Genomic DNA, 27,500 nt, shown 5'->3' with positions numbered 1-27,500 from the left:
GCATTACTGGAGAATTAGGTATTGGGCTGGACTTCCCCTGGAACATGTGGAGGAGGATTTACTCTGAGTCACACCCCCAGCGTCTCACGAATGGGCAGAGGAATGTGTGACAAGGGAAGGGATGTTGCCATGACAGAGAGGATCAAATCAAATCAAACTTTATTTGTATGGCGCATTTCATACCAGGAGGTAACACAATGCACCTCACAGAAGGAAAAAAATGTGTGTGTGTGTGTGTGTGTGTGTGTGGGGGGGGGGGGATGTTTTTCATCCTGTTTTTGGCTGTCTGTGGAACACTTTTGGCCCAGATCTGTCCCAGATCTATGACTGATGTGGCAATGATTTAGTCCTGATTTAGTCCTGATTTGGACCTGATCTAGTCCGGACTTGGACTTGATCTAATCTTGGTTTGGACCTGGTCTAGTCCTGATTTTGATTTGGTCTAGTTATTATTTAGTCTTGGTCTTTCGAAAATCAAATGAAAGACCAGGTCTAGTCTTTCGAATCAAATGAAAGGCACTTACCAAGAAGGAGCCATTAAAAAGTTCAGAAGGAGAAACAGACTAACTCTCCCCGCATGGCCTCTTCCTCTCCTCTTGCTCATCTCCGCTTGCTTTGTCTAGTTACTTTAATCATTGATGATGTGAGTGGATTACCCATTGCTATCACCTAGAGGAAGAGGTTAAACCAACACACTGCATTAGCTGAATCAAATGGGCAGCTTCAGGAATGAAGGATCAAGGAGCCATCACTGATCTGTTTTAAAAAGGAAGGGAAAAAGCAGGACAGTGGCGTGACAAGACAGCTGGTTATGAGATCATGAACTGAGGGGGGTCATCAAAACTGGACAAGCTTGTCAATGGTCTGAATATGGAAACATTTGTAGAGGATAGTGCAGACATGGGAACAGATTTGGAGCGAGAGCAGGAATCCCACGTACTCACACACACTCACACACACACACACACACACTTTATAATATACTTTCTTAAAGTGTCTGGTGTGTGTAAAGAGGAGGCACACAATAAGCCCTTTAAAGTGCACCCTCCCTCCCTGTGCTATATGGAGTGGTCAGTCTCTCTTTCACAAACACTTTTTTCATCTTTAATCATCCCCCTCTCCTACCTCCCTGCTTGCCTCTGCAGATTCGGCACGGCCGTCTGAAGGCTAATTATTTTCTGTCCTCCCTTGCGATTGCAGAGAGACGAACCTTTAAAAATAGACTGCATCAAGACTGAGTCAAGACATACGGATTGGTGCCAGAATGGGAGGCCTTCTTTCAACACCTATATCTGTCTCTCTGAGATAGGATGAGAGAGAAAGAGAGAGAGAGAGAGAGAGAAAGAGATAGAGAGATTCATGTTAACTAAACATGTGGTAGGTAACATGTGAAGACTGCATACATGACAGCTTAGTGGGAGTGGAAATGCTCTTCATTTGACTAGACATCCTTACTGTTGTTTTCACCAGGCAATGTCCAAGGTGTTAGAGAGATCAAGAAAGAAGGGAGGTGAAACATCTTGGTACTGCCTCTTTGTCTGTGTGTTATGTAAGGGGACCTGATTGCTAAGAATACATTATGCCTTCTTATAAGCCCCTGTGGCAGCAAGGGCCAGTTAATGTTTAAAGAATAGCTGAGGTTTGTGTTGAGTTTAACTCATGAAATGGGTTTGAGAACTTCAGTGGTGACTGCGGCGATGGTCTGCTCTGCATCAGGACAAACTAATGCTTTTCAAATTAAATTCAAACGTCTCACTTTGTCAATAAAGGAAAGGAGAGATCATGGAGCTACAACAGAACTAGACTGATTTTGATCAGATCAGGTTTTGATCAGACACCTGCATGATTCTCTTCAGTAGCGCGGGTAACTGTGGGAGCACAACTGTTATGTAACAGTGAGTGTTGTGCCCTGTTCTTATGCTGTTACACAGTTGCTTGTAATGGCTGGGCATATGGACATGCTTCAGCTCCATAGGGCTTCAGGTTTGACAGTCCGTGTAGAGCGGCCGTCCGGAAGCTCTGATAATGAGAACGGCGGTCTTGATAAGTTTTCTCCTGGAACACGCGGAAACCATAAAACTTGTCCAGAGCAAACTCTCCATTCCTCCCACACGAAGCTTAGCCTGACCAGTGGCGAGGCGAGGGGAGGGGAGGGGGGAGGGGGGGCTGAGCGCGGAGGAGGACTGGCTTCAAGATAAGGGATGAAGGGAACAAGATTGAACGATTTCAAATGTAACCCATTAGATCATTTTAAATCTACATTTAAAATACATGAAGGAAAAAAGAGGCAGACCTCTGAAATACTGTGCATGACAGTGTTTTCAATGTCACTAGATCATTATAACATAACTAAAAACTAGGACTTTTATAACACTAGATCATTATCATATAACTAAACACTAGGACCTCTATATCACTAAATCATCACCATTGCCACCACCAATATTTTCACACCTTAGCAGAATTAAATCATCCAAACTCAGTTGGGAACAATGAGCACCCCAGATAGTCAAAGTGAATTCAGTCCAAAAACCAAAGCTGTGGTATCACAGAATCATTTTTTTTGTCTGTAACGCTACACCATATGGGTATATGTTTATGATGGCTGATTGAGAGCACAGTTTGGTGCATCAAGTGAAACAAGTGTTCCTAAACTGCTCTAAAATCCTCTAAAAATCACAAAACAACACAGTGAAGAATTTCTAGACATACATTCTAATGTCTATGTCTAATATGTATTCAATTTTACTAAATGTATAGATCATTTTAAAGAACAGTTTATGGCATATATTCATTATTCATAGAAGAGTACTATAGTTTCAGAATCATGTGTGATGTGGGCTCGAGAGCTGAATGTGAACTTGGCTGCAGAAATGGCAATACCCAATCTCAGGTCTTCTCAGATCGGCCACAGCAACTGAATTCAGATGTAGGCAAAAAAAATCATCTATTAAAAACATATTAGGGGCTAGCACCCTCTAGTGGTTGGAAAAAGAGAGCGCGAGAGAGAAGCGAGCGAGGGAGAAAAGAGAGAGAGAGAAGCGCGCGCGCGCAAGAGAGAGAGAGAGAGAGAGAGAGAGGCAGAGAGAGAGAGAGAGAGAGAGAGGCAGAGAGAGAGAGATGTTTACCGGTAGTCATGAACTGAACCAACAGTATGAAGACTGAATTGCACAGCCAAACACTAATAAAGGCAGCATGGAGAGTCTGTAAAGTCTGGTGCACGTTTATTGGTTCAAGAAAGTAGAAAGTTACTTTGTGTCAGACCTGCAGGGAATTTTAACCATCTGACCTGTTGCTACCAATAAGTCCCTCTCTTATCCTCTGCCTTCATAATTCAGTTTCAAGTCATAAAACAAAGTAAAAATGCAAATATAAGACCAATACAAAACCTCTGGAAAAAATAACAAAAATGGTTTGAAACAAAATGTAACAAAATAACATTTCATATTTTAAAATTACAATAAATATGGACCATATACTTCCTATCTGTACACACATAAGATCTAATCATCTTTTTTTCTATTAAAAATATGACTTCAGTGCATTTGCTTGGCAAAGCTTTCTTTTACATCCCACTCTTGCTGGGCCGTCTGGGCCACTGTGCTGACCCTGACTTTAAAAAAACAAAACAAAACAAAACAAAACAAAACAAAACAAAACAAAACAAAACAAAACAAATCATAAACTACCCCTTCCCCAACATCAGCTCCACTGAAACACAAGATTATATCATATATATATATATTTATATATATGAGTAAAATTCACAGCCTTTTCCTCCTTATCTACACTTCAAGCAAAAAGACCCAGACAGAAAGGCACAGATAACTATATATGGAGTAATACTGGACACTGGACAAATTGGAATTATTGGTGATTAAAGTACTTATCTCATTTACAAATGTATTCCTCATCATTTTACATGTACATATTGAAATATATATTAAGATTGCAATGTCAACAAAGATACAAGGGGGATAGATTGGATAGGTTTACATAAGTATTATCATCTCAAAGAAAAGAAAGTGCATCTTATTACAATCCTGAATATTGCAAGAACAAACATTTAAGTTAACAATAGTACTGAAAATGTTTATAAAAAACCAAAACCATTACAAAAAAATAATATAAATAAAAAAAAAGAAAGAGAGAGAGAGAGTAAGCCAGATAGAGCGTGAAAGACCAAGCAGAGATATGAAACGCAGGTTAAGTGTCTCCCAGGGTGCAGTCCCTTCTGCTGGCACTGTCTCCTCCCTCTTCCTCTCTCTCAGCCAATGAGGAGCCCCGCCTCGACGGAGGCGCCTTCCTTTCGGGCAGCTGTCTAGTTCTTTGATTGGAGGAAAAGGACGACACTCTCAGGCCGGAGAGCCTGTCGGTGATCTGCTCCGGTGCGTGGCTGTAGCTGGAGGCCTGTGCGTCCGTTCGCTCAGTAACTAATGAGTGTGTATCTGTTGGGGAAGTGTGTGAGCTGCCATGCTGTTTGCGTTTGGTCGCATCCAGCTCCTGTTCCTGCTTGCCAGGGTGTAAACTGGCCGGGCTGGGGAGTGTGGTGACCATGCCTGGAATACTTGGCCCTGATTGGCTGCTTCGCTGCTGCAAGGTCTGGGATTTGTAGTCTTTCTGAGTCCTCATCTCACTCGTCCCGGGCGGCGTGGCGTGGAACAACGCAATGTCCTCTTTAGGGGAGGTGGGAGAGGAGGCTGCGGACGACGGACTCCTTTCCAGTTTGGCTCGGGGCCGCGCCTGCACCATCTGGATCCCCCCGATGGGGATCATGTGATAGGGGACGCGGGCCTGGTCCTGGGAGTGGAGCGGGAGGTGACTGAACATGTGGTCCATGGTCCTGGAGGCACCGGTGGGCATGGACTCAGACCCGAACATGGAGCTGGACCCAAACCCAGACCCAGACCCGGAGGAGAGGCGGAGAGCAGGGGGGAACAGAACAGCCTCGGGTAAGGTCAGCCCCTCGCGTGGAGTTCCAGGTCTCTCCTGCAGGGGGAAGCAGAGGATTTAGAATGAGCATCCAATCTAAACAGAAACTTTGTTGAACTTGGCGTTTTTCCGTGGTGGTGATGCCGATCGGAATTCACGATACAGTGAACAAATACTGACAAAATCAAACATATCTAGCAGTCAGTAAATATAACTGCTGTAGATCTGTCCACATACTCTACATATGCATCTAAATACATATGACTAAATATCAAATTCGCTTTTGCAAGCACATATACACACCCACAGAATCTGATTCTACTGTCCAGCAAAGCCAAGCTCTGTGGAGGGGCTTGGCAGAGGTAGCTGTAAGTACCCTGCCATGAGAGCGGCGTGGCTCACCTGTCGAGGCTCGGAGCGTGTGTGTGTGCCAGCCGAGTCCCAGGGGAGATGTGCGGGGGAGCTGTGGTGCCTGTAGTGCTGCGCCCGCAGGGGGGAGGGGCTGAGCCGGGCCCTGGAGCTGTGGTAGCGGCCCGGGGAGAGGGGCCGCATCGGGGACAGGGGCTGCAGGGGGGACAGGGTCCTCATGGAGGCGGGTGAGGGGCCGCGCTCTGGGGAGGGCGAGAGGTGGCGGCTGGGCGAGGACAGCTCCAGGCGTGGCGAGAGGCTGCGGAGCGAGGAGCCACCCTCGCTGGCTGGGGAGAAGGCCCGCGGAGAGGCTTCCCAGCGCCGGCGCGAGAACATCGCCCTCTTGCTGCCTGGGGAGGCAGCGCGGGCGCTGGGCCAGGGCCTCCGCGGGGAGGGGTAGTCGTGGCCGCCGCTGCCGCCGCTGGAAGGGGGGAAGGAGAGGTGCTCCGGGAGGTCAAGCTGCAGGCTCTGGCTGCTGTCAGACTGACCACTGTTGGACGGACGGGTGTCGGTGGAGCAGGAGGATGGTGGATCGTCGGAGCAATCGTCGTCTTCCTCCTCGTTGTCATCACCCTCCTCAGAATCTTCTACATCGGAGAACTGGTGCTCTTCAGAATCCTCTAAGCCAAATGCTGGATCCTCGCTGCCCCCTGGTGGATGAGATGTTTGAATGAGATGTTTGAATTTAAATGTAAGCATTTCTTTCAGACAATACTTCATTACGGTTTAACATATATGTCCAAGTAAATATGATGTATCCCCCTGAATCTATGAACAGGCAAAGAACATATATAGAAACTCATCTGTTCTCAATGCAAACTACTGCATAAAGCAGAAAAAAGGTCTGGGAATACAAGCAACCTGTCTGAAGGCCATTCATAAGCCCATTAAAACAGCAAAGAAAAAAGAGGAGAAAGGGAACATTTCATTTCAATGGAAGTCATGCAGCTCTCCATTCAGGTGCTATATTTGCAGCCTTTTAAATGGAGGACGCTTGAATGAGGCATTCTTGCAACTCCCCCGCTTGCACTGCACAAAATCTGTCTCAGAGAGAGAGAGAGAGAGAGGGAGAGGGAGAGGGAGAGAGGGGGAGAGAGGGAGAGGGAGAGGGAGGGAGAGGGAGAGGGAGAGGGAGAGGGAGAGGGAAGGAGATGGAGAGCGAGAGCGAGAGGAAAGCGAGGCAGCTCTTTTTCTTCATCTCTATATTTATGCCCATGATGAGGCAGGCAGGCAGAGCTGAAGGCCCTTGTTCCCGCCATGTTCAAGGCCTTTTCAATAGTCCCTCACAGAGCATTCACAGCGTGGAAGGGGGCTAGAGGTGCTCAGCGGAAGTGTCTTTGAAAGACTCGGTGACCCTGAGACCGAATAAGCACAACTTCTTTCTGTGCATACCTCACCTAGCTCTATTAATGTTCCCAATGTCTGAATGTCTGAATGAACGGCCCCTCGTTTTCACTGGCCCAGCAGACGCTGCAGGTGTGAGAGGCGTCTTACCTGCTTCATCAGGATCGTCCAGCGGGGACCCAGATATGCCCATCTCCAGGCATTTTTTGCTGTGAGCCTTAGACTTCATATGTTTGGTGAGGTTACCTTGGAAAACATGGAGCCAAAGAGCTTCACATTAGACTGCATAATGTCGTTACGGGGCAGCAGTTGGTAAGACGTCCAATACAGAGGTTTAACATTTGAGAATCATATAACTGACATTGGTCAAATGTATTACACTAAGAATATGAGCAACCATCTTAAGCCTTAACAAAACTCAGAATGGTTTGAGTATGCCAAGTAAGGCATTCTACTATAAAATTCAAGTCTGTGACAGTTTAGCATTCTGCAATCCATTACTTCACATGAGTGACCCATTAAAATGAGAGGCTAGCTGACTATAACTCAAAATGAGCGCTGAGACGCACAGCAGCCAGCCAGCCAGCCAACCAACCCGCCAGTCAGCCTCTGGGAATGTGGCACACATCAACCACTCCTGACCAGCAGGGCCTGGTGGCCTCACCTTTGGTTTTGAAGGCGAAGTTGCAGTGCTTGCAGACGTAGGGCCGGACGTCAGTGTGAGTGCGGATGTGCTTCTTCAGCATGCTGGGCTTCTTGCAGCGAATGCCACACTCATCACACACATACTTCCCCCTGCCTCTCCCTCGTACGTACACATACTCCTCGTTGGACTTGTACCTGAAGGTGAGAGAGAGAGAGGAGTAAAGAAAGATGGATGGATAGACCACCTCTATCTACCTTGCCCCCATATCAAACACTCCTCTACCGCAGTTTTGAATTGATTGTGACCCAGGGACCATCATTCTGACTAAGAGGCATCTGAGGACCACTGTCGCTAAAAGAAATTGTGATTCCCACAGTAAAACTACATTGTTGAATGCATGGTCAGGGACCACCAGCAATGCCTCCACAGACCACCAGGGGGCCGTGGACCAACGGTTGAAAGCCCCTACTCTACCACAAACACCAGTGGTGTAAAAAAGGCCATCCTCTGTCCTAAGTCTGGGCCATCGTGCCAACAATAACAATGTCGAAATGGGAGGGAGAGGCCAGACTCCAGCCAAGAACCCAAAATAGTCCTCGCACAAAAACACTCCACAATCCAGATTTGTCTCTCATAAACATGGTGTTTATGGCTTGTTTTTTGGATATTTACCATGTGTTTCTATTTAATTGGCTACGTTTAGCCAAAATGCTGATGAGCTGCCATGACTGCTTCTTTTCAAAAGCCCTCAAATGACCTCGCCAGTATTTAGCTTCATCTTTGTTCATAATCTGCATTGATATTTTGACAATGTCTCCTGAAAAATGCATTAGCAAGGGTAAATATATTAACATGGTTTTTGTCAGTGAGTGTTTTTAACAGTACTGTACAGTAGTTTTGTGAAATTTATTTGGTTAATAACCCTAATGGTGGAGTTTCAATGCTAACTCCATACCAGTAAAGAGACAGATCTGGAGAGAGGGATAGAGAGAGAGGGAGGGAGAGAGAGATAGATAGAGAGCGAGAAAGAAAGAGGGAGAGATAGAGAGGGAAAGAGATTGAAATAGAGAGGGAGAGAGACCACCTGAGAAAGATAGCGAGAGAGGGAAAGAGTGGGCAAAACAGAAAGATTGGAAAGTGACGGAAAGTGAAATCTTTAATTTCTTTCCGCTAATGTAGAGCAAGGACAAGATTTTGATGACGTTAGCTTGATGAAGCCCTACAATACAATCATCACCATGCCTTGAAAGCTGCAAACGGAAGTCTGAATTTGCTACTACGCTCAACGTCCTTTCTTCTCTTCCTCTGGATGACTAACAAAAATCATCTCACCCTTTCTTCCTTTAATGGAATCAGGACGCAAACACACGAACCGTAGACAAACACAAGCAAAGCTATTGATATTTATAGGAGAGAGACTAAACAAGCAAGAGAGGGGGGAGAGAGAGAGAGAGATGTAGATAGAAGGGGGGGGGGGGGAAAGAGAGACAGAGAGAAGGGGGGTAGAGAGAGAGAGTGAGAGAGAGGGCGAGAGAAAGAAAAACAGAAACAGAGAGAGGGTAAAGAGATAAAAACAGGAGGAAATAAAGAGAGAAAAATAGAAGGGAAGAAAGATAGAGCCGGGGCTAGAGAAACAGTAACGGTGATTAGGAGAGATAAGGAGTGATAATAGGGGAGATGTGAGCTTGGGCTGCTTTCACTGGATGCGGTTTTTTTTCAGGTGTGCTAGGAAAAATAAAAATGGAGGGGAGACAAAAAGAATCAGAGAGCTGGGATCAATTCAGGCTGGCAGGCGTGGGGTACGCTAAACACACACTGAGAGTCCTATATCTGTTGTTGTGTGTGATAAACGTGGCTAATTAATGCTGTGCCTTTATTATGAAGCAAGGCGCAAATGACCAGAACAGGGCAGTACAGTAGACAGACCACCGTAATCATGAACACAACACTCAAGATCCTGTTTGGTTTATTTCTTTTTTTAAGTAATTTACAACCAAACTCCCTTCAGCTCTATCTGTGAAAAAAAAAGACTGCAGGTATCGAGTAACAGAAGGCAGCAGTGTTTCAAAAATGTAACTTTTGGCAGGGCAGTGGTGTTTCGAGTTGGCAACATGGCTTAGTTTCCTCTAAGCCCTGATCAGAGGAAATATCGAGGAGAGGAGAGGAGGAATGTATTCAAACGGCGCCCACGGCACAATGGCAGCAATTAGAATCCGTGGCAATTAGTTGTGTTCATAACCAAATAAACACCCAGTGACTGCCTCTCTGTGGGATAGGCTGAGCCGGATGGCAGGCTACTTTCCAGGGCACAAACTGAAAGAAAACTTCCACTGCTGCTGTCCCTTTGTGAAGTAACAACTCCACACACTAATGAGCGCTATGAAAAAACATTTGGGTCTGTTTTTAATTTTTAATTTTTTTTTATTTTACAACACTGTCCCTAAACTATACACACTGTCAAACACACAGACACAGATACCCCCCTACACACACACAGACACACAGACAAAGAAGCAGCCACACTCACACACACACACACACACACACACACACACACACACACACACACACACACACAGAAGATTGCACTAACATCATGCCTTTGAGGCATGTACAGTAAACCCAAGGGAGAAATGCAATGCCTGGCAGAATAAATTAAGTCCCAAGCGGCTCGCTAACCGATTCCATGTTCTCTCTGTCATTCGTTGAGGACACAGACTGCTTAAATGTGTCTAAACACAGTGGGAGGCTCAGCCATGGATTACAGCAAGCCCATTCGGTTTGTGGTGAGCTTGAATGGTCAGAGGATAGGGAGTGAGTGGAAACAAGTGTTAACTAGTTTTATAAAAGTAGCTTTTATAAAAGTAGTAAAAGTAGCATTTTATCACTGTCTTAACTTACCCGCCCTCAAAGATGCGAATACGGGGAGGTTCACTCTGTTTGGAGGTAGAAGGCGACTCTTCCTCGATTTTGGCCTTTGTTTCTTTTTTCTCTTGGGATGGCTCTTCCTTCACTTTGACGGGCGTGCTGGATGGGGCTGAACGTACCTACACTCGAAATAGATAAGACAATCAACTAGTTAATGGTCTGGTAAGGGTGCAGTATTTAGCAGATGCCCTTATCTTATAACTGTGTTAGTACACACCGAAACTAGTTCTGCATCCTTACGAGCAATAGATAAGACAATCAACTAGTTAATGGTCTGGTAAGGGTGCAGTATTTAGCAGATGCCCTTATCTTATAACTGTGTTAGTACACACCGAAACTAGTTCTGCATCCTTACGAGCAATAGATAAGACAATCAACACGTTAATGGTCTGGTAAGGGTCCAGTATTTAGCAGATGCCCTTATCTTATAACTGTGTTAGTACACACCGAAACTAGTTCTGCATCCTTACGAGCAATACATCTAATAATGGATGGCAAGAAAAAAACACAAGAAGAATCTACAGACATAGATCACAGAACAAAACATATCGATGCCTTCAAAGAACATGCCTGTGCAAAAGCTTCCACAAAACATGCAAACCCACAAGCCCTTTTAACACATACTCATGAGAACACCTTTGACAGCATGAGCAATTTAAAGACATTCCCTTGAGTTTTGATACTGTTGCTGTGTTTACCTCTGACACTCTGGGATTTCTGTTGCTGGAAGGTACAAGCTTGCCAGAAGTTAGTGGTGGTGCCATTGCCGTGGTGTAGGTCTCAAGACTGTGCTTCTGCTTGGAGCGAAGTAGAGACAGTACCATTTTGGTGGACAGGCCGGGCAGATTGGGGTTATGTACGCTAATAGACCAGGAGGAGTACACAGAGGTTTGTGGGTCCTGCTGTGTGGTTGGGTTGGGCTTAATGTAGTTCAAGTAGCACCAGCTTACTGAGGTGGTGGTGTGGAGGCTAGCATAGGTGGGCTGTTTGGATCTCTGTAAACCCTCAATCCAAGGTGTCTTCCCATGGCTCTCATCTTCCCTTTCCTCTTTCTTGAGGGTTTCCACGGTCACCAGGGATGCCTCCTGCCTGGTTGCCCCAGTCGCCTTTTCTCTATCTTTCAATTCAACTTTTTCCTCACTCTCTTGCGTTGTTTCTCCTGCTATTCTTGATTTCTCTTTCGCCTGCTCAATTTTGAGGTGTCTCTTATGATCTTTCATCTTCTCTGCCTCAGTTACATCTTTCTTTCTGCACTTGTCTTCTTCTTCTTCCTCCTCCTCTTCCTCCTTCACACGTTTCTGCTGCCGCTGGGCTTCGGAACTAAGTTCAAGACTCCCCGCCGGAGAGAGCATACGCTTGCTTCCCCCAGCTCCCAAAGGACCGTCATCGGAACCTGCCCCTACACCATACCCCAGAGGCATAGGCAGATAGCTCTTAAAATGCGGGGTGGGGATCTTCAGGTAAGACCTCTGCAGCTTATCCTCCTCCAGTTGTCCCATAAGGACCATGGCTGTGCAGCATATTGGCTGTTGAGACTGGGTCGTGACCAGAATCTGGGAGAGGGTGGTGTACATGGCACTGGCGTAGGTAGGAATGTGTGTCTGAAGGCGGACTGGCACCACTACGGACACTACAGGCGTGAACTGCTCCTGACAGGGGGATATGATAGGCCGGGGATGAGGGTGGGAGGACACGAGTTGCTGGTTGGCTGGGCCAGACCCGTGGGCACTAGAATAGGATGGCCTCGGGTCTCTGTAGAGAGGCCCTGTGGGCACGTGAATACTCAGACCACCAGGCATGGGGAAGTAAACAGCCTGGGTAATGCCACTCTGGCCATGCAGAGGGAGCAGAGACTGCAGAGGCTGGAGGGGGAATCCAAGGCCTTCAGTGATGTTTGGGTGTGTCGGGTGGAACCGTGGGGGAGGTGTCTGAAGGAAAGCCCCGTGAAGGATCTGGGTGGACAAGACATCAGATATCGCGGTGGTCACTGGTAAGATCCTGGCCAAATGCCTGGAGGAAAAGGCCTCAGACCCAGTTGGATGAAAGGGAAAAGAAGTCTGTGGAATGGGCAGAAGTGGTGGCTGGAACAGCTGCAGTGTCTTCCCTATGGACTCTGAGCTCAGCCTAGTCGAAGTGCTGGCCATGCTATGATCCTCAAGTGCAAAAATGGGTGGACTAGGGTAGGATCGGTAAACTTTGGGACTGCCCGGTTTGGTAAGCTGCCCAGGAGGGATCTCCTCTTGATCGGGCTCCCCGAGAGTAGCGTGCTTTACCAGGAGACATTTCCGCCTCTCCTTCCAGGAGGCTGAACTCTGTTGCAGTGACAAGGACCCGTAGTCAAAGGACTTGCTTCTGGACTCCACTATTTGAGACGGGTGCGGTGGGCTGGCGGGGGCTTGTTCTGAGGCTGATCGCCGCATCTCCTTTTGAGAATGATGGTGCTGATAGCCTGAAGGTACAGTCAACATATGAGAACCATGAGGGCCCTTAACTGTCTGCATTTCAGATTCAGGCTTGCCCGAATCCTCGAAGGAAGCAGAACGGCTGGAGGTGTGAGAGATGCTGCTCTCCTGGCTTGGGCTGCGAGACAGGGAGATTGACTCGAAACTGGACTCCCCCGATGACTGGGAGGCCTCGGCTAAGCGCAGGCGTTTCTTCTTTGGTGGTAGCTTCTCGGTTGGGAGCTGAGCCATACTTTCGCTACGCTGAGGCCATTGGAACTCCTCAACCTTTTCTGGCTCTTTGGAGGAAGCTGCAGCAGCTGGTGGAGAGGCTAACACCATGTCGGTGTCTGACTCCTCGGTGACCAGGATTTCTGGCACTTGTATGTTGGACTGGCGGACCAGTCGGGATGCAGTAGGAGACGACTTTGGCTGTTGCTCTGTCGGCTGATGTTGTTCTTCAAACTCCGTTTCCTGGCTCTCGATCGACATGCTCTCCTGTTTTTCGAAAGAGCTTGTGTGTTGGATCACAGAGATTTCTTTCCAGGAGGTTTTCCTCTCTTGGTCAACTTCACAGATGACACCTGTAGGGACGTCTGTATGTTTCTCTACCCCGGGTAAAGATTTCATGGTTACATGGCTAAAGGTAACTGCTGCTGGTCCTGGACTTGGGGGATCCTCCTCCAGACTCTCTTCTTTTCTCCTTTTCCGCATAGCCATCGCCAGGGCTCTGAACTTGTTTTGCATCATCTGCGGCCTATCTTCACGGAAAGCACTGGCCTCCGTCCCTTTCTGCAGTTCCTGGGAAAGTCGTCCCACACACAGCTCTCTGTGAGCCTCGTAACTCTCCCGATTCTTCCAGGAAGTGCCACAGGCCTCGCAATCGTAGATGATAGGGCCCTTGAGCTGGCGCAGTCCCAATTCTGTCTCCTTACCTGCGGATGTGGAGACACCAGACTCCTCGGGAATAAGCTCTCCCCCAAGGGGTACCTCAATGGCTGGTTGACGCCGTAACATTCGGTGGTGGCCTACCCGCATCTCGGCCACTATTGCCTGCTGCTCATCAAACGATTGGCTCTGACGGAAGCCAGAGGATGCGGTGCTTGCAGGGTCTTCCTGGACAGCTGGCGAGGGCATGGAGCGACTTCTCTGGAGGGCTGTGCTTGGGCCCTGGCCAGATAGGGATTCTGAATCTGACGACAAGGGAGAGAGCATTTCGTAGACGCCATGAGACGGATGTCCGCTGATGAAGCCGACGTCGCTGATCTCTTTGGGGGATGAGAATTTGAGCAATTCGATGCTATCCCTTCTGGAGAGTGAGGAACGTCTTGGTTTGACACTGTCAATTTCACTCGTGTCGACCACTGCCTCATTGATGGTGATGAGTTTTGTGATGTGCTCTATGACCTGTGTCTTTGGCACAGTGAAGGGGATGTTTTTTTCTTCAAGTCCTGATGGTAGAGAGGAGGAGGATGACTGTGGTTGTTGCTGCTGTGGGCTCCTTGGCTGCTGGCCAAGTCTCCCGTATTTACCCAGAATAATTTCCGCATAGCTTTTGGCATTGACATTGGGAGAGCTGACCTGAGAGAGGTCAGAGCTCCCTGAGAGAGAGAAGTATCCAGACTCAGTGCTGCCTTTGCTACCTGGACCAAGTGAAGATGGGTGTTCATCGGACAAAGCTTTGGGCAGGCGGTTCCTCTCACTCAGCCGCATTGCTAGTCTCTGTTTAACGGCCTCAGGCCTGAGGGTGTCCTCTGAGAATGACAGTTCAACGTGACTACTTTTCTTGAGAGTCGGCCTGTCCTGGGAGGTGGATGGATGGTGACGACCGGTTTCGTCCTCTGAGTCAGTGCTTTCACCTTCCGTGGGGTCCCCCTGCTCGTCTCCTCCAGTTCCACCTTCGGGCCCACTCAGGCTGTGCTCATCGCGACTGGACACTGAGCCCACTTTAATCCGGTGAGCGTGGGACTTGCGGTGCTTGTACAGGTTGCTTTTGGTTTTGAAAGAGAAGCCACAGGGGACGCAAGGGTAAGGTCGCTCCCCTGTGTGAGAGCGGATGTGTTTCTGTAGAACGCTGGGCTTAGCACACGGACGGCCACAGTAAGTGCAAACGTACTTCCCTGGCTTCGGAGGCTTTCGCTCCCGCCTGGAAGGGGCGCCTGTTTCCTGCCCCTCTTGCCCCTGCTGAGATGAGGCACCCTGAGAGGGTTGCACCGGGTTGGACGATGATGATGCCGTGGAGGACGAGGTGATGGATGAAGGGGATCTGAAGCTGCTACTTGAGGGACCGGGAACATTTTGAAGCTGCCAAGGCGCTGTTCCTGCCTCAGACACCTGCGTGCGCTGCTGCTGCTGGGGGTGCAGTCCTTGGAGCATGTCGCTCCGTTTTGGTTGACGGTGGTGATGGTGGCGGCCGTAGGATCCATGTACTGATCTGGATGCGGCCTTTTGCTGTGGCTTGTGGAGGGGGGAGTGAGGCAAACTGGCTACAAGCTGGGACTCAGAGTGACGCTGCTGCTGCTGCTGCTGCTGCTGCTGCTGCTGCTGCTGCTGCTGCTGCTGCTGCTGCTGCTGCTGAGATGGGTGCCCTCCCGACTGCTCCCCTTCGGTCAGGTGGCTGTGCTCAGCCTCCATAGAGTGGGGAGGAGGCCTTACGTAAACTACACTAATGCTTCTCCGAGAGCCAGGTTGTCTTGCCACATTGACTCAGTGACAGGATCGCAGTGATCCCCCTGAGCACAGAGACATTGGCAGAGGAGAGTCAGAAGGCTTCAAGTTTTGGCTCCTTTTTTCAGTGATATGTTACAAGGCAGTCCAGCCCTTCATTGAGTGAGTGTAATTCTGTTGTGATCCAAAAGTCATTTAAATGGACAGAAAAGGACATCATTAAAAAGTACTCAGAGAGCTATTGTAGTCATGCAGGTAAAATTCGATTTTTTTCCAGTACTGAGTAACTCCTTGTCCATTCAGCCTGCCTCAGCAATGAATGCATTGTAATGTTCTGGCCACAGGTCTCTCTTGATTCGGATAAAACCCACACAGTTACGCCTTGGCAAAAGGATTGCTGTGCTGATGTGATCCTCCGAGACCTCTGTGTTCCTCTTCTCTTGTGCTCAGGTCTTCGAAGATCAATCCTTCAGAGGCTCTGTGAAAAAAGTAGAAAAAGCCATTAAGAAATTATGTAATTTAGAATTAAGGCAGAAAGCATGGAGCTCTGTCAAAATATTTTTTACCCATGACTTTCTTAAGAAACTGCAGAATAAGAGAACTGGACGAGTCTACCATTTTCCTTTAAAAACCTTTTCTTTTGTGAGAATACAAAAAACTGCTTCTGAATGCTTGGCTTTGCGAGCTCAACGCATTCTTTCCACACAGACCAGTAAAGTGTTCCATCAGCGTCTGAAGAGCGACAACAGCACCCTTGAGGGAGTGAAAAGGTGAAGTGTCCACATTGAAGCACTTAAAAGTGTTGACACCATAGACATACTGTATATAGATATATAGATCTATATATGTCTATGGTTGACACTGCTACATTCCTCTGTCGAGCCTTGCAAAGATTGGACCCGACCATCGAGGCTCACAACCAAAATCTGAGTGTCCCAAACCTTACGAAAAGGTCACGGTCTGATTAACAATTAGTGTTGGGCTATAATCGTGACGTTGTGTTGTGTATGTTATAGCAGTGCAGACCCTTGCCTAATCAGGTAATTAACAATTTCCTGTTCTTGATTTCCAGACTGAAGTGCTCTTTGAACGCATTTGAGGTGATTACTCAATTTGCTCTTAATTGCCTCCATTCATGACTTCAAACAGTACCTAAAACTATAGCATATTTAAAATATAAGTTTTGACAGTCTTTCAGCGATGTCCTACACACAATTAACTACACATTGAAGATGTCTCATAGGTAATAAATGTGGTCACAAATATTCCTCACTTCTGTGCTCAAATTAAGCTACTTCTTTAATAGGTCTCAAAATATATCTAACTTAACTAGAGTCGACGGTATAAAACCTGAAATATAGTCTAAAATATTTCAATACACACTGATACCTCAAAATACATTAACTAGCAAATGTGTACAGCCTCCAGCACATTTACAATGGAATCAGACCCTTTCTCACATTAAATGAAAGAAATACACCTTTTTATGAAGGAGGAGACAAGGTGTGCACAGTCAATGGTGTGTGTTTGGCCTGTGTGTGAGCTGTAACTGAAATCAGGTGGGAGAGTGTGCTGTAACCTCCGTCCCACTCCTGAAAACAATCCTGCTTATGGTTAGCAGCTGGTCCCTACCCACTCTTCTCCTCTCTATTGCTCACAGCGCAGCCCACATAGGACAAGGCCTGAGACAACCATGAAGCTTTCATTTTACGGTACTTGTATGTCATTAACATCACATCTGAACCAAAAAGATGTTGGAGATTTGATGCTTATGAACAATACAAAATGCCAGACCTCCAGTGACCTGGTTTGTGCCAGGTCTCACCACTAGGGGGTGGAATGACTGAACTTGGTGATGCCCTCCTGACCACAGGCATGTTATCATATGAGAATTACTGCTTGGGGTTACTTCAGCAACACTACCACAGAAAACAATGTAGGCTACTGTTTGGTTTTTAATCAATTGAGTATGAAATGTGATTTCGGTGAGTACATTAGTAAGCTTACACATATGGCATGATTGTGGCCTTTACAACAACAGCGAACTCAGATACTGTCCTGCAGTCATTAACGTCACCATATTCAGGCACAAAGTCACCTCTACAGCTTGAGCATAACGCTGAATGTCTTCATCTTGGCTGCCAACGATTGGGTGTTGTAATATGCACTGATTTCATGCAAGGACTTAACAGTACCCTTCATTTTTTTCTTTCTCTATCTTTCTCCCTCTTTCTCACTATTTGGCTTCTGTCTTTAACACACCTGCCGTAAGCTTTTCAGAAAGGCAGAGACCGTACACACCAGCATTCCCAGTGGCCTGTTTTTTTAACAGACAAGACAGAACAGAGAGAGAGAGAGAGAGAGAGAGAGAGAGAGAACAAACATGTCTGTGTGAAAGAGAAAGGGACAGGGCAGAGAGAGAAAGAGAGAAGAGAAAACAGAGTGATACAGAGAGAGAGTGCTCGAGTCTCCCTCGGAGTGTGGCGAATGATTTAATGTTCTGGGAGTTTGCATAAACAGGCAGACTGTGCTGAAGACTGGCTGCAGCTGAACCTGGATGTGCAGGGCTGCTGGTGACAGGTTTACTTTTAATGAGGTGTATTTGTCATCGGCCATATGTTCATAAGAAACACTAAAAACTCACTCTTCATCACTTAGGGCTCACACTCAAGAAGATGGGAATGTAGGATGGATACATTTTGTACCGTATGCCCAGTAAACAAAATGACCCATCTGTCCAATAATCGATAGATCAATAGAGAGAAAAAAAATCAACCGACAGACCGAACAAACCATAGATGGATGGATAGATAGAGAGGGAAAAAGATGGATGAACAGATGGATGGATGGAACTATTTGTCTGTCAATACACCACACACCCTTAATTGTGTCTACCTTCCCCAACATCTGGTACAGGCAGCACTGAGTGCAGTGATTTAACGATGCTCCCCAAACACCACAGAGCTCTTCTGATCGCACCACCAACATTGTCAGCAGGATGCAGTAGCCCCACATAACATAAATAACCACACCACAACACATCACACATCTGGTTAGAGGCAGCGGGTGGAAATGTAGTCTGAGCAGGGCCCGGGGAGCACAGGCCGCAGCAAACATGGAAGATCTCAATACAATATAGTTATATACCGTATATCGAATTATTAAAGAGGGCCCCCAAAATGTGCCACAAATATGATGATGTCCACAAAACAGAAAACAGATTAATTCATGACATTTTCAAACAACCGACCAACTTTGCACTCAGAGAAACTCGTTTTCTGCATCAGTTACGGAGAACCTCACGCCCCCCCCCCCCCACTTACAACCACCCTGCTCTATTTAAACACTTGGCTCATCCTCCTGAGATCATCGTCAGCTGTAACAAATAGGAGCCAATCTTAAGACCAATTACGGCCGACCTCTATCTGGCAAAACTGCTCTGAATGACCGATTGGAACAGTCAAATAAACAAACATTCCCACGAAAGCATTCAACAATCCCAAATGACATAGACTTATAATTATAGTACTCAATATATAGGTGAAAAGACAAAACAAAAGCAAATCATTACCCAATTAAACTAATACAATGCGATGTGGGCCGTCAGAGACCCGCATCGTCACACAGCCTTTCTTCCTCTTCCGGCTCTTTTTTCCGATCTGCACTGAGATTGTGGGAGTTTGAGTCCTGTTCATTAGTCTGTGGTTGCATCAGTCAGGGGGATTTGGAAACAGCCAATGGCAAAGAGGAGCAGGGTCATACATCACTGTGTTATATTACTAGACACGGAGGGAGATGAGATGATGGAGAGGAGAGGAGAGCAGAGGAGAGGAGAGGAGAGGGAGAGGGAGAGGAGAGGAGAGGAGAGCAGAGCAGAGCAAAGGAGATGATGGAGAGCAGAGGAGAGGAGAGGAGAGGAGAGGGAGAGGGAGAGGGAGAGGGAGAGCAAAAGTTAGGAGAGGAAAGGAAAGGAAAGGAAAGGAGAGAAGAGGAGAGGAGAGAAGAGGGAAAGTAGAGGGGAGGAGAGGAGAGAGAGGGAGAGGGAGAGGAGAGAAAACGGTGAGGAAAAGAGAGTTTGGGATGAACGGGGTGGACCGAGGGTGAGTGGAATCATGGCTCGCTATGAGCTTCCTGGCTCTGCAACGGACTGACGAGAGAAACTCAATGAGGAAACACGCTGAAGCAAATTCACTTAGGAAAAAATGACAGAATCCATATGAAGCCTATTCAAAAATATAATTTTTTCCCACTGTGTCATAACACTCAGACACACTATGGAAAATTATTATGTCACTGGCAAAAAGGCACAAGACAGAGAACAGAGAGAGACAGAGAGAGAGAGAGCGAGAGAGACAGAGGGAGAAAGAGGGAGAGAGGAGGTCAAAAAGTATTTGGCTTGTGTCCTGGAAAGACACCGGTGCATATATTGCGGATCAGCAAGTGAGGGCTTAATGATCTCTGACACTGTCCTGACGCGGGCCTTAAACACACCGATTAAACGGCTTTAAGATGGGGGAGAGCACTTAGTGAATTATTCATGGGGCCTACACTTTCAGAGCAGAGAGGGGAGGCCCACACTGCACCGACAGGGGTTTCCACCACAGCTGGGCCTACTAGGGGTGTCCTCACACACACACACTCTTTCTCACACACACTCTCTTTCTCACACACACACACACACACACACACACACACACACCTATAAATGGGTGGATACACACATTCACCTTTATCATCAAAACACACACATACAGTATGACACAATCCCCTAAACACACACACACAAACTCACCTAATTATGAATCCACATGCATGTTCATCAACACACAAAGAGACGCATGAAAACTACATTCATCACACATTCATCACACACACACTCACACACACACACACACACACACACACACACACACACACACACACACACACACATAAACACTGCCTCAGTGCATACATGCATGCAGTCTATTCTTATCTGGCGTTTCATAGGTCAAACAACATAACAAGACAATGACACAGAGTGTAAGTAACACACCCTCAGTCACACCCTCTCATAAGATAACATAACATAACACTTACAGTTACATAACACTTACAGCTAAGACCATACATACACAACACACACTTTTACATCAATCTGTATCACTGTGTGTATTCAGCTACTGTGCTATGTGTACATCTTGTGTTCAAATGTGTTATGTATATCTGGTTTAAAATACAGGAATGTAATTCATTCTGTAATCAACAGCAGATTTGAGTGGTACATTCTCATACTGTAAGTATGAAGAAGCAAAAGGATGTTTTTACCCTGCACCTGTGTGTGTGTGTGGGGTGTGTGTGTGGGTGTGTGTGTGTATGTGGTGTGTGTGTGTGTGTGTGTGTGTGTGTGTGTGTGTGCGTGTGTGTGGTGGAAAGAGAGGCAAGAGGGTGCAAAGTCAGCAGGAAAAACAAATGATGCTGCGGGCACCCGGGAGAACTGGGGGAAGCTCCCGCTTTCCCTCTCTCCCTTTTCCTTCTCTCTTTCTTTCTCTCTCTTGTTGTCCTCTCTTTCTTTCCCTCTCTTGGTTTGTCATCTCTTTCCCTCTCTCTTTCTTTCCCTCTCTTGGTTTGTCCTCTCCTTCCCTCTCTCTTTCTTTCCCTCTCTTGGTTTGTCATCTCTTTCTCTTTCTTTCCCTCTCTTGGTTTGTCATCTTATTCCCTCTCTCTTTCTTTCCCTCTCTTGGTTTGTCATCTCTTTCCCTCTCTCTTTCTTTCCCTCTCTTGGTTTGTCATCTCTTTCTTTCCCTCTCTTGGTTTGTCCTCTCTTTCCCTCTCTCTTTCTTTCCCTCTCTTGGTTTGTCCTCTCTTTCCCTCTCTTGGTTTGTCCTCTCTTTCCCTCTCTTGGTTTTTCCTCTCTTTTTCTGTCTTCTTCTTTCCCTCTCTTGGTTTGTCCTCTCTCTCACCCATCTCTTTGTCTATCACAAATACTCTCTCTTGCCTCTCTCCCTCTCTCTTCTTGTTTAACATAAGCATTGGCATTCAGTCGAACCATAACAATCAAAGTAGAGGAATTAAATCCCATATCCCACAATAACAGCAACTCCATCACCTACTGTGTAACATAAATGACGCAATATGCATTTCCTGTGTCAAAGCTAATCATTGAACCAGCCCGCGAGTGGTTAAGAAGTGTTCTTAGTGGGCTTTTGTATTGTCTTTGGAGCTAGACATGGCAGCTATATAATGCATAGCAAGGGCTTAAACAAGGTTTGGCTGGCACATGTGGGGACACGTGGCAAAGGCATGCGTCACAATGTGGCACAGCGAAAGAAAAACAAAACGCCTGTTCAACGTGTAGATTCCTGCTACGATTAGGCAACATTCTTGTGAGAACTGAAGCATTCGAGCAGACTGAGGAATGAACTCCGTGATAATTTGGTGTGAACTGCAAGGACATGAAGAAACACAACACACACACACACACACACACACACACACACACACACACACACACACACACACACAGGGGCATATGGAGAGACGGGTGTTAGACTGGGGCAGTTGGCAGGTGGCAGGTGCCAACTCAAGGAGCACAGATCAAAGCAAAAGCTTTAATTCCCCGGGTCCAACGCCACAGCACTGTCCGCTTTATCGGTGCTGCTCATTTGTTCTCCGTCCAGGCCTGGTTCAGGAGCCAGAGCAGAGGGGTACAGGCCTGGTTCAGGAGCAGGGGCAGAGGGCCAACGCAGGAAACAAGTCACCAGAAACTCTCTTCCTCCTAATCAAGGCTACAGCTATCACTTTATACACAGCCAACTACATATAGTCTATGAGGCAGATGTACTAACATGTTAGCGCCCATTTGAGGAGTCATTTTGTCGCAACGTGTGCCTAAAAACATGGCATGGTATGTATGATAAGACCGCACATGGCTAAAATCGCATTCTGCCTGCTGCAGGAACGCATTAAGACAAGTTACGCTTTTCTAACTTATGCATACGCATTCGTGGGAGTTTTGGGCAAAATGATGGGAAAAGGAGCAAACATATTCTGTTGTAGGTATGAAAACTGTGGGGGACAGTGCACTTCTGTTTTGCGGTGAAAAATTCCCACCGTTTAAAAAGCAGTCGTAATCAGGATCGCCCATTAGATGTGTGAACAGGAGAACTTTCCCGGAAATTCCAGAAATCCTGAGCACGAGTTTTGCTCATTTGTCCCATGTAAAAAGCAACCTTTACTTTGATCTGCCTTTTTGTCCCTTACCATCACTTTTTTACTTCATCCACTTCCCTGGAAGATGCCAGCTATTGAATTGTGAATTGAATAGCTGCACAAATAGCCAGAGTCATGTGGGTGGTGTAGAATTACTACCCTGTATTATTTCTCTGTTTGATGACACACTATTAGCATGTATATCAATTTCTTTGTGGCTAAACTTTTGATTCCTTTTAACCTCGGACAGTGATTCCATGATTCCATTCAATTGCACCAGTTACTGAATGATACAAATCACAAATCACGGTTAGAGGGGCAGCGGCATGCATTGAGTATGCGATCAGCCGCAGGTTTAAGACATTCAGCATAAAAGGGAAAGGCGCAGCATTGGACTGGCCAAGTCGTTGTTTACGCCGTGCTCTCTAATGTACATACCTCTGCCGCTATGTGTTTATAACGCTAGGATAGATATCATACTATAATAACTAGGATGAATGTTGATTAATGACTATAAAAATATACTGCCATAGTTTATATGACAGAAACACTGCATGGTATAAATGTTTCCCCTTAAACAGAGGCAATGAACAAAAGTATGCCTTGCCTTGGGTAAGGTAACACCAGCAATATGTTCAGCACAGCTTCATTTGTCAGGTTTGGTGTGTGTACTGAACCTCTTGCTGCTGCCCACACTCACCATTCTGCCTTATCTGGGAGCAGGAATGTCACCTTGCTCTCTAGTAGTTCATTTCACCATGATATAAATACCCTGCCTTGCAATCTGTGTCTTGAGCAGATCACGTTTCGGGAGGTTTCCAGGTGAACTGATCCCCGTATTGTGGTGAAGGAACGTGTTGTGCTCTCGGCGGAGGTCACTGTGGAACAGGAGTCGTGTCAATGCCAAAATGAGGGCACGTGGTCACCGGGCACAGACAAATAGCTACGTCCCAAATCATGCCCTTTTCCCTACAAAGTGGCCTACTTTAGACATCCACTGTGAAATAATAAGAATTCTGGTGTTGTCCTTAGACTTCCTGTTATCTTTGGTTACCCTATTGGAGTTAGTGTGGAGTCACAGCTACCTGTTTAATGATGGCGTCGGATTAACCTCATTGTGACATGTCACTATTGGGAGGTAGTTCTCTGATGTTCAGTTCATAATGACATGGAAGGTTTTGTGACTAGGAAAAGGACACACTGACAGGGGGGAGTATATTGCGCTTGGTGGAAAACAACCACAGTACAGGAAAACAATTGAGCACAATGGAGAATCTTCCAGAATAATTAAATGACAAACCCAAACTACCGCATAATAGAAACATCGACTTAAAAGAGTGCACCTGGAGTAGAAACAACCCCCCTGGAACATTCAGGCACAGTCTCTCTCTTCCCTCTTGCCAGGCGCTCGTGGCAGCCTGGCACTGGTTCCCATGGCAACGATCCACAGCGGCGGCAGATGGAGGGCGAGCCGGAGGTCTAATTCTGTCCTCCCAGCATCCTCTCCGGGCGCGGGGCTCAAGCTGAGAGGAGGAAGTGAGGGGAACAGCCTGACCTCCGCAAGTGGGCCACATGCCTCACGACCCACAAGCCCGTACCCACCGTCTTCCTCTCCGCTTGTGCCAGCGCAGTCACAACGCAAAGCACAGCACATCAGACACAAAGATCAACAGACTAATCAAATCTCAACAGCCTCCCGACAAAACCTGCAATACTTCTAACGCAACGATTAACCCAACCTCCACCGCTTCACAACAAAGCCCACAACACTTCTAATGCAAAGATTAACCCAACCTCAACAGCTTCACAAAGCCCTTTGTCATCACACTCAACCTGTAACAGATGTGATGCAAAGATCAATGGTCTCTTACTCATTCTCAACAGACTAAAACACACCACACACAATTTTAGTACACTCATAACACAACTCATACAAGCCCATTGCACCTACGCAAACACTCCGAACAGAATTCGAAACATCACTACACTCATCATACAACCAACCAACACAATCTCAGTACACTGACAATAAAAGTAAAATACTAAAACAAAAACTTCTTAGCGCACTAACAGTTCAACTCGCACAACAGCAGTAGACGATTAACACGAACATCAGAACTCTCACAATCTTATTTTAAACACAACATATACACTCGCCACACCAAAAGCTCAGCACACGTACACAAATCGCAAAAGCTAAACGTACAACTCTTACATACAGAGGTTGAAGATATTCCCACAAGCAGTGTCCTGAAGCTCACCCTAGTCAGTCTCCATCCTCACGCAAGAGGTGCTCAACACCCCCACTCGACTGAAGACTAAAGACGCACACAGGAAACCCAAAAACATTCAAACAAGCTCCTCACAGGAGCCTTCAGCTGACTCAAAGTTTCGGCACTCCCACATCCGACGAAGACACTCACGCTGGTGGCTCACTAATTTCCACACCGTCATACACCGTACAGGTGAAAGGAGTTTGCGACCACATCGTCATTACACAGGCCATTAAAACCCAAACAAAACCCTGATCCGTAGCAGGGCTGTGGAGAGACAGCAGATAAGACTGGGAGGTGCTTCACAGAACACACTGGGAGGTGCTTCGCAGAACACTGACAGTAAATCACACACATTTCGCAAGACCGTCTCTGAACAGAGCTCGTGGGTAAGGCCAATAAGTACACTTTATCCCTTCTTTATCCTGGCTGACAAGTACTTTGGCAAATACAATAGTGATGACAGCACTGATACATGACTAAACTAGCACCTGTTAGTTTAATTGACCTCTATGGAAAAAGCCAGGACAGTGATTACTGGCTCAGCGCATTTCTAAGATGTAAGTTTATCTATAAAAACGGGCATTGATCTTAACACAGCCTTGATCTTAACACTTATCTTGTATCACAACATCAGACTCGATCATAGCATGGGCCCCAGTTGAGGCCTGTGAATGCCCTTGTAGGGATGTTAGCAGGGAGGGAGCTCCATTAAATTCATTTCACAAGCGGTGTCCAGGAAAAGAGGGCCTCGGTATACTCTCTATACGACCTTCGTATGATCGAAGCTGACATTATCGCACCTCGTAACTCTCCACACACTAAATCACTAGCTGTAATGAGAAGTGCCTTCAAAAAATACACTTATTACACACCAAGACACCCATGAAACTATAAGTATAATGGTTCACATACACATACACACAACTACACACTTCTATTTGACACCCACATTCCATGTCACACATACAAACACACACACACACCTTCCAGAACTAGCCGGGAGTTGTGAGGGAGTTGACTCAGACTCAAAACCGCAAACTCAGATATTCTGCTGTTCCCCTCGTCATCAGGAGAGTGAGAGTGTAATTGAATTACCACCGGGAGCTCGGAGACAGCCTCACATTTTAAGACCCAAACCACAGACCTTTCCAAAAAGCTTCGCAAAAAACCCCCAATGACATGTAATTTAGACAAATGAGAGCGAGAGAACAAGCGCAGCGGAGGGTGCCAAGAAAACAAGAGGCTCAGATATAGGCCATATATCTATACACACACAAGGCCTAGGAGCAGCAGTCCGACCTGGAGATTTTAATGTATTTTCTTTCTCTATGAGGCTCTATGAGGCTAACCAGATTTGCAGCTGGGGGGAGGAAAGTCATAAAGACAGATTCTTTCCCTCTCCTCTCGCCACTGTGGGCTGCCATCGTTAAAAAACCCGTCCGAGCGATTCCTTTCAAGCGCTGGAGCTAAAAGCAGATGGTACAGGGAGCAGAGCCGGTCAGACAGTTGCACACACACACACACCTACACACACACACACACACACACACACACACACACACACACACACACACACAGAGCCTGTCAGAAAACTGCCGGCCAGAGACTCAGCCACCGGTTCCTGCTGCCACGCTTTGGAAAACACTCTGTCTCTGTGTGTGTGTGTGTGTGTGTGTGTGTGTGTGTGTGTGTGTATGTGTGTGTATTAACCTGCAGGAGTTTGGGTAGGTAGCCTTCTCTGAAAAAAGAGGATGGCAGAAAGAAGAGCTTTTTACACTTCATCCCAAAAAAAGCCTGTGGCATGACCATAAGCAAGCTGAGAATGTGTCTCTCCCCCTCTCACTGTGATACTGTCGTAGTAAGCAACTGGACCACAAATCAATTAATCTTCACTGGGCTTGTTAGTCCTGCTCGATGCAGTCCTCCATCTCTTAATCTGAAGGTGCTGCACAATGGAGATCAATTTCTGTTTCTCTATTTCTTGTTTTGTTTTTACTCCACAAGTTTCAGTTTCCATTTTGACTGATTCGACGAGACGAGAGATTTCAGAGTCAGGCCAAAAGTGGGTGTGTCACTCCTCGAGAACGTCAGACATACTTTTCTACTCCGCTTACGAGGAACACCAGCTTTGCCACACGTCCACAAGGAAAAACAATAACAAAAACAAAAAACAAAAAACAAGCACAAGGAATGGGCACAGTACACAGAACAGAACAGACGTCGGTGTCAGTAAAAACATACCCTCACGCCATCCATGTTTGGCAAGTCCAGGACTCACAGTCTGAATTATTAAAGCCACAGCTCTGGCGATGAAAGAGTGCCTTGCTACTGTAAGTTAGGACCTGAATGAGAAGCAGTTCCTCTCCCATTCATGCTAAGGAGACCAAATCAGCCAATAGGGTGCTGCCAGTGTGCCGAGACGCGCTCGCCCCCGCAATCATACAACTGTCAATCATCTCCTTGCTGGCATTGACAGCGCTGCAGCGCAGAGAGGCATAAAACGCCCACACACCAGGAAGAGAGCTGTGTGTGTGTGTGTGTGTGTGTGAATCAGCGTGGCAGTGTATGTGTGTGTGTACTTGTGTGTGTGAGAGAGAAAGGGAAACAGACAGAGTGAGTGAGAGTGAGAGAGAGAGAGAAAGAGAGAGAGAATGAGAGAGAGAGAGA

The 27,500-nt window shown here is 46.6% G+C and overlaps 1 protein-coding gene across 8 annotated transcripts in view; it reads right to left on the bottom strand.

The window, feature by feature from the left end:
* Positions 1-3,207: 3,207 nt before the first annotated feature.
* Positions 3,208-27,500, bottom strand: part of LOC105910009 (transcription factor HIVEP3) — an 83,429-nt gene continuing 59,136 nt past the window's right edge. For 3 of the 8 annotated variants that reach the window (XM_031575647.2, XM_031575646.2, XM_031575653.2), the window contains 6 exons: positions 10,957-15,844; positions 10,232-10,377; positions 7,349-7,524; positions 6,835-6,930; positions 5,335-5,990; positions 3,208-4,989 (listed from right to left, as the gene is read on the bottom strand). In XM_031575647.2, the coding sequence (XP_031431507.1) occupies positions 4,207-4,989; positions 5,335-5,990; positions 6,835-6,930; positions 7,349-7,524; positions 10,232-10,377; positions 10,957-15,333 (6,234 nt within the window). In that variant the 5' untranslated portion in view covers positions 15,334-15,844 and the 3' untranslated portion in view covers positions 3,208-4,206. The other 5 variants (XM_031575649.2, XM_031575650.1, XM_031575648.2 and 2 more) reach the window with 5 other exon arrangements.

Source organism: Clupea harengus, chromosome 11 (genome assembly GCF_900700415.2).
Source record: "Clupea harengus chromosome 11, Ch_v2.0.2, whole genome shotgun sequence".
Taxonomy (NCBI): Eukaryota; Metazoa; Chordata; class Actinopteri; order Clupeiformes; family Clupeidae; genus Clupea; species Clupea harengus.
Note: the sequence above shows the minus strand (reverse complement) of the source record. Positions and strands in the feature narration are given on the sequence as shown.